We start from the raw sequence: 18,377 nt of genomic DNA, 5'->3' as shown, positions 1-18,377 counted from the left end.
CCCTTTGCCCTGTAAGGTGACATATTCACAGGTCTGCAGGCCAGTGTGTGGACATCTCTGGGGTCATGATTCTGCCTCCTACAGCAGGCTTGCTACTAAGCCCTCAGAGAAGTCATTTATGCACACCTGCAAGCCGCTGAGCAGAAGACCGGGACTTGAATCTGGAGCTCCAGGATCCAGGAGAATGAATCTTCCTTCCCTTGCATCACATTGGCAGCCATGTACAATTTGCCTTCTTTCTCTTCCTCATTCATCAAGACAGGGGTTCTAAGTGCTTACTAAGTGAAACACAGCCCTGGCTCACTGCCTTCCTCTGCCCGCCTGTCCTGGGCAGGTGTGGTGTGGTGGAATCCCTTTGTAGACCAGGCACCTTACTGGGTATGGCAAAGAGCTGGGGGCAGTGCAGGGACCTACAATTTGAAGCAGAAGATAGTGTTCCAGACGTGTGGTTTGTGTCCTTCAGTGGTATTTATATTTGGCCTCGAAGGATGGTTCTTTCTCCTTATTCACCATCCAGCTTGTCAGAGTGTGTTTCTTGAGGGAAATTTTGTCTTGCTCACAATGGTAGGTGTTCAGGCCCTTCATACTGTTTATAGCTGAACTCATCATTTCCCTCCAAACCACCCAGCATCCACCTAGTTCCCCAAGATCTGGGCTATTAGGTGCCTCCCTCTCCTTCACCTGCTATAATGGGCTTCTGAGCCAGTCTCTTCAGCCCGGCATTTCTCCACTTCTGAAAACAGTACCAACTCACACTCTGGAGATTCTCCTCTGCACTATGAAGTTCATAGGAGGCTGCTCAGGACAGGTCGGCTCAGGACCCAGCCTGGACCTATCGTGATGCGGCATTCCCTGACACACAATGCTGGTAAATATTTAACAACATTGTTAAGAAGAGCCCAGATTTATGACATTTGCTGATTTTTATGGTATATGTAAATACCCTCACCATGGCCAATGTCTAAGCTACCAAGCTGCATGTTGAGTTGGGAGCTGGTACTAGCTGATTCCAGCACACCACTGTATGTGACCCAAGCTAGACAATTGGATTCTTGCCAAGACCCTTCTGAATTGGAGGAGGAAGAGTCCCTGCTCTGCTCTAGGAATGCAACTTTCAGTTTGTGACCCTGGAGGTGATGGTAGTCATACTCACTGCTGTTTGGAAAGTTCTGGGAGAACACAGCTAGCACTGAGGGAGAAAAAGGACTGGATAGAAGAGAGAACTATTGGTAACATTGTTGTAAGACTTTGGACCCCCCTGCTCTTTCCAGTTCTGAGTCAGTGAACTGCCTCTTCGCCCGACCCACCTTTAATTTTAGTCTAAGTGAGAGTAAGTATTTTTTTCCACTTGTGACTGAAGGAATTCCCATTGTGCTAGTTTGTCTCCATTTATCTTACATCCTGGCTCCACCCCTTGCTCTGTGCCCAGAAGGCTGATCTCTGCTTTCCTGTTCAGCCAATGGGAGGACCCAATAGAAGAAGGGAAGGCAGAAAGATCGAGAGGTGGCATGTTATTCCCCACAGCAAGCCCCCATTCCTGCCCCCTCTCTGCCTATCCAGGGTTCAGCTCCTGTTGGGTGGCTTTCCAATGGCTCCAGTACTCAGTGAATTTAAGTAATGCAGTTCCCCACACTGTCCCTTCAGGCCTATGGGTGGTAATGGCTTTCGGTGGTTGCTCGTCCCTGGGTGCCTCGCCTTCCTTGTGGGCTCCCTTTACTCAAACCACACCTGTGTAAATAGTGCTTCCATTAAATTCCCATTGGGAGAACCCTTTTGAGTGAGCCTTGTTTCCTGCTGATACATCCCTGACATATCTTTCCAATGTGCTTCTCATCTCACAGGCAATGCCTTGGTTCAGGCCCCCACATCTCTCACCTGGGCCACTGCCACAGTCTCTTAATGGTGTCTCTGAATTCAGCCTTGACTCTTCTCAGTGGACCTTGACACCATGGCCAGAATATCCTCTACATTGCATTCAGTATCATGTTATTCTTGCAGCTAAAAACTCTTCATTGATCCCCCACTGTCTCCAGGATCGAGTCCAGACTGCTTACCAGAGTAAAAGAATATTCACAACAGAGACTCTGTATCCTCTGCCTCATCTTTTGCCAAGTCTCCATTTATACCATGCCTCCCGGCCAGGCAAATATCCTTGAATGCTTTTGAGAGTCAGCTGAAATGTCTGGAGCTTGTACCCACCAGGATCACAGCATGGATCATACTGTCGCCATGATGGATTATGTGGGTTGATCTCCACCCCCCAGACAGCAAGTCTCCTGGGGATCATTGTCAGAGCTTAGCACTGCCCCGTCCTGATTTGACTGAATGAGGCCAGGTTGTGTGGAGAAGATACATTTAATTTTATATCTCCATGTTTACCCCATGTTTACTCCATGAAATCCTAGAAAATCGTGGGATGGTTAATGTGCCTCTAGCATATAGAGAAAAAGTATATACTCTGAAGATCGAATATAGATTAAGTTAGACACCCCATCCCCCCAAATCACTTTCTTTACCCTAGTGGGAATCCGTTTTTAAAAAAGAAGGTAGGGTGCCTGGGTGGCTCAGATGGTTAAGCGTCTGCCTTCGGCTCAGGTCATGATCCCAGGGTCCTGGGATCGAGTCCCGCATCAGGCTCCCTGCTCCTTGGGAGCCTGCTTCTCTCTCTCTCTCTCTCTCTCTCTGTCTCTCATGAATAAATAAATAAAATCTTAAAAAAAAAAAAAAAAGAAGGTAAGTGGAAAAGTCTACATTTGCATGAATATAGATGCCAAAACTGGCTCTTTACAAATCAATCAGCACTCATGGGCGCAGAGGGTGCTCGGTTGTTGGGGTGCCCACAGGACAGGGGGAGAGGTAGGGGAAGTCGCAGGAGGGGAGAGGGGTCAAGGCAAAAATAGCTGATACCATCAACAACTGTTTATTCGATTTATTTAAAGCTAACTTCAGGCCCAAAAGTTCTCTGGGCACCTGTACAAAATCCAAATTCAGCAGAAAATTAAACTTCTTTTTCAGGCATAAACACACAAACAATCTCCTCCAAAAGCAAGACTTGTTCCCAGGAGAAGATCTCAGTTAGGAGGAGGCTTTGGGAATTGTGTCAGATCCCAAGAGGCTTGGTCGAAGAGACCTTGTTTCTACTACATTCCTCCTCCTGTGTAGCTCATCAGCTGTGTGGCCCTAGAAAACCTCTTTCCTCTCCGTGCCTTTTCATCTGTGCACAGATGCTTCTCTGGGCATGACAGAGCTGCTGCTAATGGTCTGGAGGTCAGACCCAACTGCAGTTTTCTCAGGAATCCAAGGGGCAGTAATGACATGCCTTGTTTGGATGGCACATGCATCATTTTTTTAAGATTTTATTTATTTGACAGAGAAAGAACATGTGCATGCACACACAAGCAGGGGGAGTGGCAGGCAGAGGGAGAGGGAGAAGCAGACTCCCCGCTGAGCAGGGAGCCTGATCCTGGGCTTGATCCCAGGACCCTGGATCATGACCTGAGCTGAGGGCAGACACTTAACCGACTGAGCTACCCAGGCGCCCCCACGTGCATCATTTCATCTGCTCTTTACCAAAGCCACAAGAGGAGGTATTGTGTTGCCCAGTTTACAGATGAGAAAACTATGGTCCAAAATCAGGGATTAGTTAACTGGAACCATGTCTTCAAGCCTATTTTTTTTTTATATATATGTAGAGAGAGAGCACATGTGCGGGAGCGGTAGGCGGGGAGAGGCAAAGGGAGAGGGAGAGAGAGAATCTCAAGCAGACTGCACTGAGCGTGGAGCCCAAGGTGTGTGTGTGGGGGGGGGGGGCTCCATCTCACGACCCTGAGATCACAACGTGAGCCAAAACCAAGAGTCCAACGCTCAACCAACTGAGCCACCCAGGCGCCCCTCAAGCCCAATATTTTTACTATAAATCATCTACTTTTTTTTTAAAGATTTTATTTATTTGTTTGACACAGAGGGAGAGAGAAAACACACAAGAGGCAGGGGGAGAGGCAAAGGGAGAGGGAGAAGCAGACTCCCCGCTGAGCAGGGAATTTGATGTGGGGCTCGATCCCAGGACCCTGGGATCATGACCTGAGCCGAAGGCAGACACTTAACAGACTGAGTCAATTACTTCTTTAAAAAGTCATGGCTCACTTAAAAAAATAGTTCCACACAATTAGTTCCTTGCAGAAAATTCAATATAAATAATGCAAAAAGTTCTCTTGACTTCCCACACCAAAGGTGATGACTATTATCTGGCGTTCCAACAATCCATGGTCACATAAATGCATGTATATCTATATAAATATATAATTTTGTTTCATATTTTAACAAAATTTACATGATATTGTACAGGTGATCCTGTTCAGAAACTTTCTTTGTTTTTTTAAAGTTTTGTCAGAGAGAGTCCTACGACGGCACTTAATAGATCTGCCTCGGACGTTTACTCTACCACAGGTTATTTCCAAGTATGGCTGTACCACAGTTTAACCTTTTCTTACTCATGGGTATTTGTTTCCAGTTTTTGGCTATTGTATCCTTTATATGCTTTTTTTTTGGTATGAGTTTAAACACTTCTCTAGGGAGAAATAAAACAATGGCATTGCTAGGTGTTAGAGAATTCACATTGAAAATATTAGTGAGTATTGTTAAATGGCGCTCCACACAGACTGTAACAATTTTCTTCTGTACCACTGATGGGAGAGCCATTCCTCACATCCTTGCCAACACTCCATGTTATCAATCCTTTTACTTTTTACTAGTTGGATTTGTAAAATGGTATCTCATCTTACCTCCCTCCTCCCTGATTAGTTTGAGACTAAGCCTATTTCACACTGTGAGTTGCTCATTATGTGCTCACCCCACATTCCCATTGACTTGCTGGGCTTCTTACTGGTTTTTATATTCTATTAACCTCTATTATGTAAGTCACAAATCTTTTCTCCCACTTTGTTGCTTTTATTTTTGAAACTGTGTTTATAGTGTCTCTTTTTATGCAAAACTTTATATTTTTGAGGTAGTAATATGGATTAATCTTTTCCTTCATAGGTTTTTGCACCTTTTTAAAGAAGGTCTTCTATACGTCAATATATACTTGTTTATCTACAGTATCTATTTTTCATATTTCACATTTATTCATTTAACTCTTTAGTTCATCTGGAATTTATTTATTTATTTATTTATTAAGATTTTATTTATTTATTTGAGAGAGAGAGAATGAGAGACAGAGAACACCTGAGAGGGGATAGGGTCAGAGGACGAAGCAGACTCCCTGCCGAGCAGGGAGCCCAATGTGGGACACGATCCAGGGACTCCAGGATCATGACCTGAGCCGAAGGCAGTAGCTTAACCAACTGAGCCACCCAGGCGCCCTGGAATTTATTTTTGTAAATGGTATATTGTAGTGTGCTATAGGATTTTTCCCCTGTATCTCCCAACTCTGAGTTCTTACTGAAGCTCTGAAACTCTTTCCTTAAGAGTGACTTAGTTCCCCAAATTATGGTCTCCCTTTTTTCCCAAGACCGTGCTCCACACAGGAGAAGGAGGGAAAACATGGTAAATACTATGTATAGTGCAAGGCAGGAAGAATCTCATCCAATAGGCTGGTGCTGATAAAATGCCAGAGAGAGGGAAAGAGCACTTTCAGTGGTGCAATTTAGGAAGCCTTCTTGAAGGAGGTGGCAGTTAAATTGCTGGGGTAATGAGAGGTTGTTTAGCTTGATTGGAATGCATATTATAGGAAAGGGTTGCAGCTAGATAGGGCGGGACAGGCTACAGTGCGTGGGTCCGATCCGGCTGCCACCTGTTTCTATATGGTGTGCGAACTAAGAATGGTATTCTATGTTTAAATGGTTGAAAAAAAGAAGAAGAATACTATTTTATGACTTATGAAAATGAATATGAAATTCAAATGTCAGCGTCCATAAATAAAGTTTTGTTGGAACACAGGCATGCCCATTTGTTGGTGTATTGCCTGGGGCTGCTTCGTGCTCTAAGAGCAGAACTGGGGAGTTGTGACAGAGAGTGGATGGCCCACAACGCTGAAAATATTTACTCTCTGGCTTTTTTACAGAAGAAGTTTCCCAACCCCTGATAGAGAGACGTGAAGGTTTAGGAGTTTTACTCTTAGGTGCTAGGCAATGACATGGGAAGCATTATGATCAGTGCTGTTTTTAAAGAAGATAGCTGTTAGTGGAGATTGGTAGAAAAGAGAGAAAGGGGCATCCAGCTCCTTGCCTGTATGGCTGACCGGGAAAGGTCATTCCAGGTGGCTTCACAGATCCAGCCACATCTCATGTTTCTTGTAGGATCACCTGAGTGAGCAGCCTGGGGCCTGCTTTCAGGGTGAGAATCACCCTTCAGACCTGACCCAGCAGGATAGAACAAGCAGATCATCAAGATTTACAAAAATATAGGTGATCAGGGCCCATTGATACCAATAGCCCATCAATGACAAGCCATTGAGAAGAAAAGATTTTTTTTAAAACAAAGTTCACTTTATTACATTAATTTTACACAGTAAAAGAATATGCAGTGCAGACTTGTTTAAATTCTCTTGCTGATTCTCTTGAAGACAATGTCACCCAGTGTCATGGTCTGAAAGTAAAAACAAACAGAAAAACACAAAATGTTAATCTGATGTTGAATCGTAAAAGGTAATTAAGGCCACAAAATCATCCCAATTATGCTAGCATATGAAACAACCCAAAGATGTCTCTGTTTTTTGTAAGATCAGAGAAAGGGTGGGCAATCTTTTCTAAAATCCCATGCCAGGTCTTTGTCACTTCACTTCCTCATGTGAAGAGTTGTCCTGCCTTTTAGTGAATTCCTTTCTATATCGATGGTTGTGAGAGCAAGACCATCCAAACGAGTCCAGTCTAATCCAATTTCTCAAAGTTTCATTGAGTGCCTGCTATGTACCAAAGGAGCCTCTTAGCTTCAGCAGCAATGGAATGGAATGAAAAGATCTAGGTTTGAACCCTGGTTCTACAGCTCATTAGCTGGATGACCTTGGACAGGTCAACCTATCTATCAAATCCCTCATCCCGCCTCCCTCACAGCTGAGGGGAAGGTTAGGGGAGATAACAAAAGCATATCAAAGCAGGAAAAAAGCCTATCAAAGGACTTTGGCCAGGACTGAGTCCAGGAAAGGCTCATCTCCCTCCACCCTGCTGGTACCTTCCTGCTGTTCTGTGAATGTGCCGGCAGGGGTGGGGACAGCATGTTTCCTTGTTGACCCTCACACTCTACCTAGTTGAGGGATTCTCCCACTTCAATGAGGAGGGGTGTAACAGACCCCTTGGGTAGTGTTCTGCCTTCTATTACTCCCCAAAGCACATCCTGGGGGCAAAGAAGATCCAGAGGAACGTAACTGCAGGAGAAACACTGTGCTATTCACCCCCAAATCAGGGACAGGACATGGCCGACTATCAGGCACCAAGGATGATTGCACAATGGGAGTGTGCCACTCTTAAAGGCTGCCATAAAATTGCTATGAATATGATTCTCCTTGTGAGCAAGTCTTATGGCTACATCCCTGTGGAGACTGAGAAAGGTGGGTCATGCTGGTGGCTCTGCAGGACCCTCTATCTCCTTCTAACAAGCACCTCTCTTACCCCATCCTATTTGGGTATGCATGAAGAAAGGGGGATAGCAATGAGGAGAGAAGGAAGAGGGGGAGGTTAACTAGCATCTGCTTCAAGATGGTACTGAGTATACGAGTCCACACCATCTATAATGGGATTGGCTGGCTCCGTGTAGGATTGTGCATATACAACTGTGGATGACAGCCCTGTGTGACAGGCCCCGCTCAGAGCAACCCTCATCCTGCCATTCCCTGGCTATTTGTTGCCTTAGTTTCCCCACTTAGAAAAGTCAGGGCTGTGGGAAGATGGAGATAATGTGTGTAAACTGCCTGGTACATCATGGGTCCTCAGTAAGTGGTAGCCGAGGCTGAGCACAGGAAAGGTGGCGGGGGAGCTGCACCTCTCCCTTGACCTCTCCCTTCCCCTCAAGCACTGGGAGCCAGCAGCTCAGAGTGCCAACTTACGTTGGTGATCACATCGCCATTGAGTTCGGTCATAGACTTGATGCCTTTGAAAGTTGTCACCAGTTTATTGTCACCTTCCATCTGGACCACTGCCTGCAGGGGAGAGAAGAAATGAGCTGTGAGGAAAGTCAGGGGAGGGAGCAGGACCCTCACCAGTGACACTGGTTTCCCTGCCTGGGTCCTGGCAGACAACAGCCAAGCCACTCACGTCCCCCAGTCCTCTGGCTCTAAAGACAGGAGGTGCCCTTATTTTATTTTATTTTTTTTAAAGATTTTTATTTATTTGCGAGAGAGAGAATGAGAGACAGAGAGCATGAGAGGGAAGAGGGTCAGAGGGAGAAGCAGACTCCCCGCCGAGCAGGGAGCCCGATGCGGGACTCGATCCCGGGACTCCAGGATCATGACCTGAGCCGAAGGCAGACGCTTAACCGACTGAGCCACCGAGCGCCCCCAGGAGGTGCCTTTAAAAGCCAAAGGAAATGCCAGTGCTTCTTTGGTCAAACTTCTCATTTATGGTACGTGAACTATGAGAATGAGCATGGACACCTAAGTGGTCTCAAATGCAAGCACTAAGATAAAATTGGTAAAATCCCAATTCTCCATACTGATGGGCAGAAGGAGTAGCAAAATTCAAAATACTGACCGGTTGGGAGAACACCTATTAAGCTTTGGTATATGTTCCTTCCAGCACATTTATATTTTCTACTGTGGTCTCTTTTCCAAACTTTATGCATCCAGGAAGAGATAGCAGAATCCCAGCAGGAAACAGAAGACCCTGGCCAAGGTTAAAAATGTGCCTCCAAGATGGACAATTGGAAAAGGCCTGTGGTAAAACCCAAGATGGCCTGCCCTTCCTACGGGCACATCAAGACGATTTCCCTCCTAAAGTTTATCACAGATTTTCTGACCTGTAATGTCATATCTGGAGAGGCAGAAATAAGAGGCCGTCAGAAGAGGTAAAAAGACCAACATGCTGAGGCCAAGGCACAAAGTTGTCTGGAGGGGGAGGCGTGAAGACAGCTGCTCTGTGGTGTTGGCTGTGTTAGGCGTGCGGAGTTTCCCAGGGAGGAAGCGAAGTCTCTAGTGAGGGGCACCGCACTGCCTCGGATCTCTCTGCCATCATCTTCTGGTCTTTTCCACAGTGCACACCCAGCTCTCATTGCACACCCTGAGCCGCAGCCCAGCAGAGTGATGCCGCCCTGCCCACTCCCTTCAGTCAGCGAAGGGTGGCTATGCCCATTTTACAGATAAGGTAGCTGAGGCCAGGGGCTCAGCGACCCCTGAAGGCTTGGTCTGAGAGCCTGCCCCGGGGCCTTGGTATTCTGGTGTTCTTGGTGTTGCTAGCACCTCCTTCAGGAAATCTCTCCCCATGACCAGCAGCTGTAGGCTCAGCAAGGCCAGTTTACTTTGGGCTCAAAGATGACGTCACAGCTCTGTTTAGGGTGTTTCACGGATTCCTGCTTGTCCACTGCTGGGCCTGGGCGAACCTGTGCCTGGTCCCTACCACGTCCTCCACACGAGAGAGCTCGGGTTCTCCGGCCAGAGCACCCAGACCGTCACAGGAAAACGGGAAGGGCCTCCCTAGAGCTTCCCTAGGGCTGTCTTGGTCTCTCTGGCTCCCACCCCAGAAGTGGAGTCACAGATAAGGTATCTGAGGTGGGAACTGTGAGGTGGGAGTCTGGCGGGATCAGGCCCTGGGGCCAGGTTCCAGGGAAAGTTCCAGAAGCAGAGGGTGGTATGAGGGGGCACCTCCTACCTTGACCTTCTCCCCAGTCATGGTTTCCAGCTCACACTCTTCCCCCAAGGTGAACTCATTTTGGATCACTTTGGACCCCGTGGTGATGATGAGCTTGAAGTGCTTCCCATTCTGCACAATTTCCGACACCCCCTTGATGTCCTTCCCCTTCTGGATGAGTTCGTCAGGCAGACCTGGTGGAAACCATTTAAGGTTCAGAGATGAGCAGAGGTGGGAGCTGTAGGGCGACGGTCATAGAGAAACTCTGTGGCGTGGAGTCAGACAGGGAAGTGCTGTGTCTCCCCAGGGGCCAGAGGCCCGGATTGAGTCCTGTGAGCAACATGGGCTTTGACCTCTGAAAGGAAGGGTCAGTGGCCTGACTCCGCCTGACCTGGCAGTCCACTATTTCACCGGGGTGGGGGGGGAGTGGGTTTATAAAGAAGACACTCCTGTGTCCTGAAGAACCTTTCCTCTAGTGAGCACCCCGGTTCCCGCTCGCTCTCTTATCTCACACCAGACTTTGCTCTGAGTGTCAGTGTTTCATTCCACACCCAGAGTGACCACACAGTTTGTGTTCCAGCCGGGTCCCTCCTGAGAGTGAGAGGGGGAACAATGAATAATATGCCAGGACAATAGGGGCCAGCCAGGACAGTGTCCAGCGAGCCTCTGGCCACCCATCCCCACCTAGACCTCTGCTGTCAAGGCTCTTAAGGAAGGTGCAGTGGGAGTCCCTTGCCCTGGGACAGACCTTTACACATTTCAGGGCACATCTACACTGTCATATGAAGTGAGGTCCATGTGCATTGGCAGTGGGGGTAGAAGGTCCTGTGGCCCAGGACCTTCTAAGGGATTCGGAACAGAGGGAACAGAGGTGGTGTGACACCTTGCAGGAGGAGAGCCTAGCTCTTGGCTAGCCCTGAAGGTCCTCCTCTCTCTGCCTTTGCTGTCTTCCCCACACTTCCCCCCCCCCACCCCTGCACCCTTCTTTGTCTCACTGCCCCTTTCCTCATAGGGTTCCCTCTACCTGGAGCATACTCCCTTCCCCCATCCCCTAGGAACCACTTGCTCATCTGCCAAGGCCCAGCCAAGGCTCATCTTCATCACCAGCAAGCCCTCCATCCGTGCCCTCCCGTGAGCCCCTCATCCTTGTGCACATGACTCTGGGAGGCACAGAGGAGTAAAGTGGGGTCTCTGGAACCAGCATCCACTTCAAATCCCAATGCAAATGCTTCCTACCTGTGTGACCTTGGTCGGGATTACTTAACCCTTCTAGGTCTCAGTTGTCTTGACTGTGAAATGGGAAAAATATTAGTACCCAACTCAGAGTTTTTTGGTGAGGATTCATTGGGATATTGCATACTAAGGGCTTAGCACAGTGCCTGGTAATGAGTCAGTGCTCAGTACACATTAGGGGATACTTTATTGTATTTATCTCTTCTCTTTTTCTCTCTCTAAACTGTGACTTGGAAATGGGGCCCATTTCCAAGTTATCTGTCTCCTTGGTATCCGTCTTGCACCGTGCTCAGCATGTGGTTGGCCCTGAATCAACGTCTGTTAGAAGAATGAATGAATGAATGAGGGAGGGAGGGAGGTCACACAGTGAGGTGCCAGCAGAGATTGCCTATGGAATGGCCTTGTCCAGGGAGCAATAGCACAAGCTGCAAATGACTAAAAAAGTCCCATGCATAACATGGCCTTTGGTCTGTGCAAAGCCTGAAACTTTTCTCCCATCCCAGCATCGAGACTCTGATTAGCCACCGCCAGCGGGGCCAGACCCTTATTCCTGTGACCCCCCAGCCTTGGTGTCCAGCCCAGCACTCACCAACTGCCTTCATGAAGGCCTCAAAGTTTTCCTGGCTCTGCAGTTGGTACTTGCCAGAGAAGTTCATGGTGGCGACAAGTCTCACTCCACAGCAGATCTGCAGCCCTGCTGGCTGGGCTGCCCAGTGTGGGCTGATTTATAGGGGGCTCCTTCCGCTTTGGATGTTGGACATAGGTCAGCAGCTGTCTACTCCTTTATGGCCAGGTTCAAACATTAACTGCTAAGAGCAATGGTCAACGATAAAAAAACAGGATGGGCACAGCAGAGGTTTGCTCTAATTCAGCAAACATTAATGGATGTCAGTCAAGTGCAAAGCTCTAAGTTCCTACAGCCTTTAATGCGCCAATCCTCCATTAAATGTGTGTGTGTGCCTATGTGTATGCATACATATTTGTACACACGTATGTATGTGCCTGTGCGCTTAGAGATGTGTGCATATATACGTGTGTGTACTTAGATCTAGACACACAGAAAAATACCAAAGAATCCTTTTAAACCCAAAACTTCCCCTTCTTTACATAACCTTATGATCTCTTCCAACCTTATTACACAAACTTAATTTTTACAAAGATGTCATAAGCCCCTAGCACCATTTTGTATTCTGGGATTCCTCTTGATAATTCCAAGCTCTGCACCATCCACATCAGTCTCCGTTTAAAGGTGTCAGACAAAGCACTGCATAGTGAAGGGCAGGTGGGAACCATGGAAACTGGGTGTGCGGAAATTGAGATGCATTTTATTAGGCAGAGACGGGGTAGGAGAGAGAAAGCAGGTAGTATCTGCTGGGCCAACCGAACATGTCAGGGGGGCCATGCTTTCCCACTGCACCCTCTGCCCTTCCCTCACCTTCTCCACCTGCTCACCTCCTCTAGAAATCCTCTAGGCTCATAGAGCACTTTGTAAATACCTATGTTCCAAATCCTACTGGGATTATTTCTCTGTGTATTCTTTTTCATTTCTTCCTTGGCATTCCCAATACCTGGCACCTAGTAGGTGTCTGTAATAGGTCAGTAAATAAAAACCATCAAAAGATAATGAGGCCATGGATCTTCTTGTTAAAGGAAAATAAGAAATATGGAGAATTAGGTTGGCACAGCCCCTCACATCACTGAATCATTGGCGCTGGGCAGCCAGGATCAGGGTGTGTGTGTGTGTGTGTGTGTGTGTGTGTGTCTGACCAGGCAAGTATGCATAGATGAGACTCCAGTGAACAGGGCTGGCAACGGGGTAACCCTGAGACCAAGAGCCAGCTACTCTCTTCCCGTCCATGTCCATTCTTTCTCCTTCCTCTGCGGTCCTGCTCTGCCATTCCAGCCTGCACCAGGATAGATGATGGGAGATTGCAGCAGGAGCTTTCTGTTTCCTGGACAATGCTCTCCGTTGCCAGGGGACCCTGTCTGTCCTCACCTGCAGCATGATCACCAGGATGACTGCACGCTCACTCACTCAGCTGCCAACTGTCTGGGCTGCCGGGGCATCTGCCCTGGAAGCCCAGCAGCCCTCAGGTTCTGGCTGTATGGGAGTCAGGGGGACACGTGAGTGTGTGGGGGCTCATGCCAGGGACACTGACACTGCAGAAAGACAAGCTGGAGGAGCCCAGCACTAACACAGCGTGTCAGTCCACCGGAGAGTCGTGCTCTGGTGTCTCCGACTCCCTCACACGTACTCTCCCAAACTTCCAGAATGTGGACCTGTGGATCCAGCAAAGCACCCGAGAAGTCCTCTCATCCCCACATGTGCTCGATGCCTAAGCCCTCCTCTGGAGTCCCTGACAGGTGGCGTCAGCATATGCCCTGCCACGGAGAGGTCAGTCCTTTCTGAGCAGCGCGGGCAGAGGGTGCCTGTTGACAGCTGCCCCGCAGATCCCAGCCCCAGTAAGCCTTTCCCTCTGGGGCAGAGGGGTGCTCCACTCTGCCCTCTCTGCTCGGTCCTCCTCTGACAGTGCCCAGGACACAGAGTGCTTTCCGGGCCACGGGTCAGGATGGTCCCTGGAGAACGTTACACAGGCTTGGAAGCCCAGAACTCACAGCCATTTTTAGGCACCACAAAAGCCCTAGCACCATTGGGACAGTGGCTCAAAGCATGACACCCACATCTTGTTCTGAACCTTGATTATGTACCTTTTAATATGTCTCATTGTATTGAGGGTACCCATATTAGAGCCTAATCTCCTCCAAGTGGGACAATGATTTTTTTTTTTTTTTAAGATTTATTTACTTGAGAGAGAGAAAGGGGGCAGAGGGTAAGAATCCCAAGCGACTCCAAGCGGAGCTATGAGCCAGATGTGGGGCTTGATCCCACAACCCCGAGATCATGACCTGAGCCAAAATCAAGAATCGGATGCTCAACCGACTGAGCCACACAGTGGCCCCAGGGACAATGGTTTTTTTATTTTATATATGTATATGTAAGGCAGTGAAAAATCCATTATCTTAAGAATTGGCATCAGAGGGCGCCTGGGTGGCTCAGTTGGTTAAGCGACTGCCTTCGGCTCAGGTCATGATCCTGGAGTCCCGGGATCGAGTCCCACGTCGGGCTCCCTGCTCAGCAGGGAGTCTGCCTCTCTCTCTGACCCTCCCCCCTCTCATGCTCTCTATCTCATTCTCTCTCTCAAATAAATAAATAAAATCTTTAAAAAAAAAAAAAAGAATTGGCATCAGAATTCCTCTTGGAGAGGAAACTCTGTGTGTGTGTGTGTGTGTGTGTAAATGGCTGGAGTAGCTGCTTGGAAGAGAGAGTGAGTGAAACCCAAAATCTGTGATCAGCAAGGGCTCAGGCGGTGACGGGGAAGGCCTGCTGCGCTGTGCAGGACGCTGGGAGAGGCCCCCCTTTGCCCCTGGACGTCGGGAAAGGGAAGAGCAGTGCAGTGGGCAGAAAGGAGGGGAACCAGTGAGTGGGTGTGGGGTGACGGGGCACGAAGACACCCCGGTGACAGTAAAGCGCGAAGTGCTTCCGAAAGTTCCTGTTGCTTTTGAAGCTGCTCATTTGCCGCCAAGTGAATCCCCATCCATCTTTCTTTAATTCCCTCTCCGACGACCTCAGGTGCTTTAGTAAAAGGTAATTCATAAATCAATACAGGTGCAAATGGAAAATGATGAAGGGCTGAGTTTCATTTCTGGATTCATGCCATGGAGATGAGACAGTACACCTGAAACCATAGAGATCTTTCTCGACTTAACGATGGCGTTATGTCCCAATAAACCCATTGTGAGTTGAAAATACCATGAATGGAAAATGCATCTACTACACTTAACCTACTGAACTTCATAGCTTAGCCCAGCCTACCTTACACGTACGCAGGACACTTACATTAGCCTACATTTGGGCAAACTCCTCTAGCGCAAAGTCTATTATATAACACAGTATTGAATATCTCATGTAATTTATTGACTACTGTACTGAAAGTGAAAAACAAAGTTTACGTGGGTACAGAATGGCTTTAAGTGTATTGATTGTTTACTCTTGTGATCACGTGGCTGATGGAGCCAAGGCTCACAGCAGCTGCCCATCTTCACAGGAGATGATCGTACTGCATTATCACTAGCCTCGGAAAAAGATCGAAATTCACAAAGTATGGGTTCTACTGAATGAGTATCACTTTCACACCATGGTAAACTCAAAAAATCCTAAGCTGAACATAAGTCAGGGACTATCTGTATCAGGAAGCAGGGTGTGTATGGGAGCACAGTCCCCCCAAGGATCCCCAGAAATCTTAGTGAGGGCTTTGGAGGAATTCAAGCTAATTTTACCCAAATCCCAGAGTGCCATGTGATCCCAGATGGTATCTGGTGACGTAGACTAATATCCACAGGCTGATAGCTGGTCTGTGTCTGTCTAATGACCGCAGTGGCCGAGTGCTAGACTAAACTCAAGTCGGACCTGAGACCCCACCCACCCCACCTCACCCACCACCTATCCGAAGAACTTCTCAAACATTTATCAGGGAGCAAATCAGTAGAAACTTGCTTCAGTGGGGAATCTGGGAGTTTTTAAAAGCAATGAAATAATCACTAAGGAAATGGCGATGATGAGGCCATTAACCCCCTCCCCCTGCAGCCAGTAAGTGCTTAATTTGGGAGGATCTACTGGAAGTGTCCTGGATACACCATGCTCTCCCACGCAGCCATTGCCTGCCCAGCATCTCTCCTCAGATAAAGGAATACCTGGGTCCACATCCAGACACTCTCCCCTTGACCATGGATGTCACATGACACACCCCACAGTGCTTCTCTCTGGGCTCTAAGGTGGAGAGTGGGAAGGACGGTCATGAATTTTTCTCCTAGGGCAAGTTAGCACTCATCCCAGAGCCCTCGCAGGGAGGCTGTGGCAGGTCCTCCTTTTCTGGTGTCTGACTCCCTGCAGACCCTTCTCCTTGGCCCTTCACTCCCTGCCTACCCAGTCCAGGGAGCACCTGGGCAGGATTCACTCAGAGGCTGGCCCAGAGGCTGGTTCAGTGGTGAAGACCTGCAAATGGACAGCCTGACAGACATGACGCAAGGACCTCCTCTCTCCCCAGGATCCCAGATGGGGCCTTCTCAGGCAATCCGCGACGGCCTCCTTCAGGCCAAATTTGTGTGTGTGTGAGTCTTGAAGCTGAGGAGGTCAGTGGCCATTTCAAAATTTAACACTTACAAGTGGTTTTCCATAAAATTAGGAGAGGGTAATGACATCTCCGGTCCACAAGCTAAGCAAACACAAGAAGAGATAAGCTCAATTGCAATGACAAAGTTCAAGTGGCTTTCAAGAAAAAAAAAAAAAAAAAAAAAGACTCTCATTTCATGGGAGCAGTTTTCAATTCCCAAAGTGTAATGCTTCCCCGGTGCCCACTAGACATCCCCTCTCCTCATGCTCCCTACTCGGGTGGGCAGTGTGGAGGTGGGCAAGAAGAGGTGATGTGCCTCCTGGTGACCGGAACATGAGAGGCCAGGCCCCTCTTCAGGTGTGTCTGACCCCAGGGTGTCTGCCGCGTCAGCTTGCTTGTGTCCTGTGAGCTGCTGGAGGTGTCCTGAGCTGCCCATACTTCTGCTAGACAAAGGGCTCTGGAGAGGAAGGACTTTGGTTTGGGCCCAGATTTCCCTACCTGACCTGTGATCCTGGACAAATCACTCAGCCTTACCAGCCTCTGCTTCCTTATCTGTGAAATGGTCATGACATTCTCTGCCCTGTGAATGCCTTGGGTAAACTGTCAAGTCCTTCAGCAATGTGAAGCTCTTATCAGAGGGGATCAGAGCGCTTTGCATTGGCCTTTTCCAGGTGTCTCAGAGCTATCCCTAGCTCAGGACTGGTTTTTGTTTATCCCTTGGCTTGGGGACAAGCTTCTTCCCATCTCCCTGGGCTGGTGGGTAGTGACTTCCATCCCTGCCCGGTATGCTAAGGTGCACTGGCCTACCGGCGGGCATCTCCATCCCCACTTCGTGTCTTTTACAGGCCCCGACGCCTCATCTCCTGCTCCTGAGGGTATGGAAATCCACACTCCTGGCCTCCCGGGCCTATTTCCAGGTCTGGCGATCACCCCAGGCACCCCAGCCTCATTGCAGTGTTTACTGCTCTTTCAGTTCTCTCTGTGCTTCTGACACTTGGGGATTTTTCTTTCTTTCCTTCTTGTGACCTCAGCTATAGTTCTGAAAAACTGTTATGGTTCAACCTGCACATTTTAACCTTGCTGAGGGAAGAGCTTGCATCAGCTCTGTTGACCATATTGTGGGTCCTGGTCTTGTGTTTTTATTATGTGCTGTTTTAAATCCTTTTGGTGAGGGGTGCCTGGGTGGCTCAGTCGTTAAGAGTCTGCCTTCGGCTCAGGTCACGATCCCAGGGTCGTGGGATCGAGCCCCACATCGGGCTCCCTGCTTCGCAGGAAGCCTGCTTCTCCCTCTCCCACTCCCCTTGCTTGTGTTTCCTCTCTCGCTATCTCTCTCTCTGTCAAATAAATAAATAAAATCTTTAAAAAAAATAAATAAATCCTTTCGGTGGAATTTCAGGATGTACATCCTTCAACAAATAATTTTAAAAGACATTCTTAAGTTTTGCTTTTCATATGCATATTCTATGTCTTCGATCATTGAATTTCCTTAAAGAACCCCTGTAAACAACTGTCCAGTACCTGGAATGGAATCTGCCTTAAAACCATCCAATATCCTTGGCATTTTTGGAGGTCTGCCCACTTGAAGAACCCAAGGTGGGGGGGGGGGGATGCAAATATGATAAACAAACATTGTGGGTGGTGGTTTGCACTGTAAAAAAAATCATACCACACAGATTGCCCTGAATAGTGTACTCAACCAAATGTCCTTTTACAAATAATTTTTAGGAATATCCTTGTTGTAGAAACGAGACCTTCCTATGAGTTATTTTAAGGACCCCTGTGAGTTCTCCTTTACTGTGACACAGTAGAGTGGAAAATCCTATGGATTACGTGGCAGGCAGTGGGGGTGATTTGCAGGCTGGTGTAATCAAAATAGAACTCAAAACTTATCTCTAAGGCTGTTTATAAGGCTCCTATTTTGGCTGTAAACCTAATAGTGCTTGCTTGTCCTATATCCCTGTGTCCTTGTGTCTTCTGCCCTCTGAGGGTTGAAAGCTAGCCCAGTGGGCCTCAAATTCAGCCTGACACTTCAAAGAAAAATCTCTTCCAAGTGATCCTTGGCCAACCGGTCACCCTCATCTTCCAACCCTGCATTCTCTCTGCTTTAGAGCTGTGAGTCATCAGCCCTTTGGAGTCAGGATGGCCACTCCACTGACATCCCCAAAGCTCAGCCTACACTCCTTCCCTGTACAACCCTCCT

General features: G+C 48.1%; 1 protein-coding gene across 1 annotated transcript; it reads right to left on the bottom strand.

Moving 5' to 3' along the window:
- Window positions 1-6,463: 6,463 nt before the first annotated feature.
- On the bottom strand, window positions 6,464-12,075 carry FABP1 (fatty acid binding protein 1). Its single transcript, XM_035000469.1, has 4 exons — window positions 11,596-12,075; window positions 9,795-9,967; window positions 8,039-8,131; window positions 6,464-6,585 (listed from the first exon to the last, which is right to left on the bottom strand). Exons 1-4 carry the CDS (start codon window positions 11,660-11,662, stop codon window positions 6,535-6,537), a joined length of 384 nt encoding a protein of 127 aa, XP_034856360.1. The 5' UTR covers window positions 11,663-12,075; the 3' UTR covers window positions 6,464-6,534.
- Window positions 12,076-18,377: the final 6,302 nt, after the last annotated feature.

This window comes from Mirounga leonina, unplaced genomic scaffold (genome assembly GCF_011800145.1).
Source record: "Mirounga leonina isolate KUSES-001 unplaced genomic scaffold, KU_Mleo_1.0 Mir_125, whole genome shotgun sequence".
In the NCBI taxonomy this organism is placed as follows: domain Eukaryota; kingdom Metazoa; phylum Chordata; class Mammalia; order Carnivora; family Phocidae; genus Mirounga; species Mirounga leonina.
Note: the sequence above shows the minus strand (reverse complement) of the source record. Positions and strands in the feature narration are given on the sequence as shown.

What these genes read in the sequence shown, in the direction of transcription:
- FABP1 (XM_035000469.1), bottom strand. Translation starts at nt 11,662, where the DNA reads ATGAACTTCTCTGGCAAGTACCAACTGCAGAGCCAGGAAAACTTTGAG. An exon ending in GGCCTTCATGAAGGCAGTTG is followed by an intron (nt 9,968 to 11,595) that starts GTGAGTGCTGGG and finishes GGTTTCCACCAG; the next exon opens with GTCTGCCTGACGAACTCATC. An exon ending in ATGGCGATGTGATCACCAAC is followed by an intron (nt 6,586 to 8,038) that starts GTAAGTTGGCAC and finishes TTTTACTTTCAG; the next exon opens with ACCATGACACTGGGTGACAT.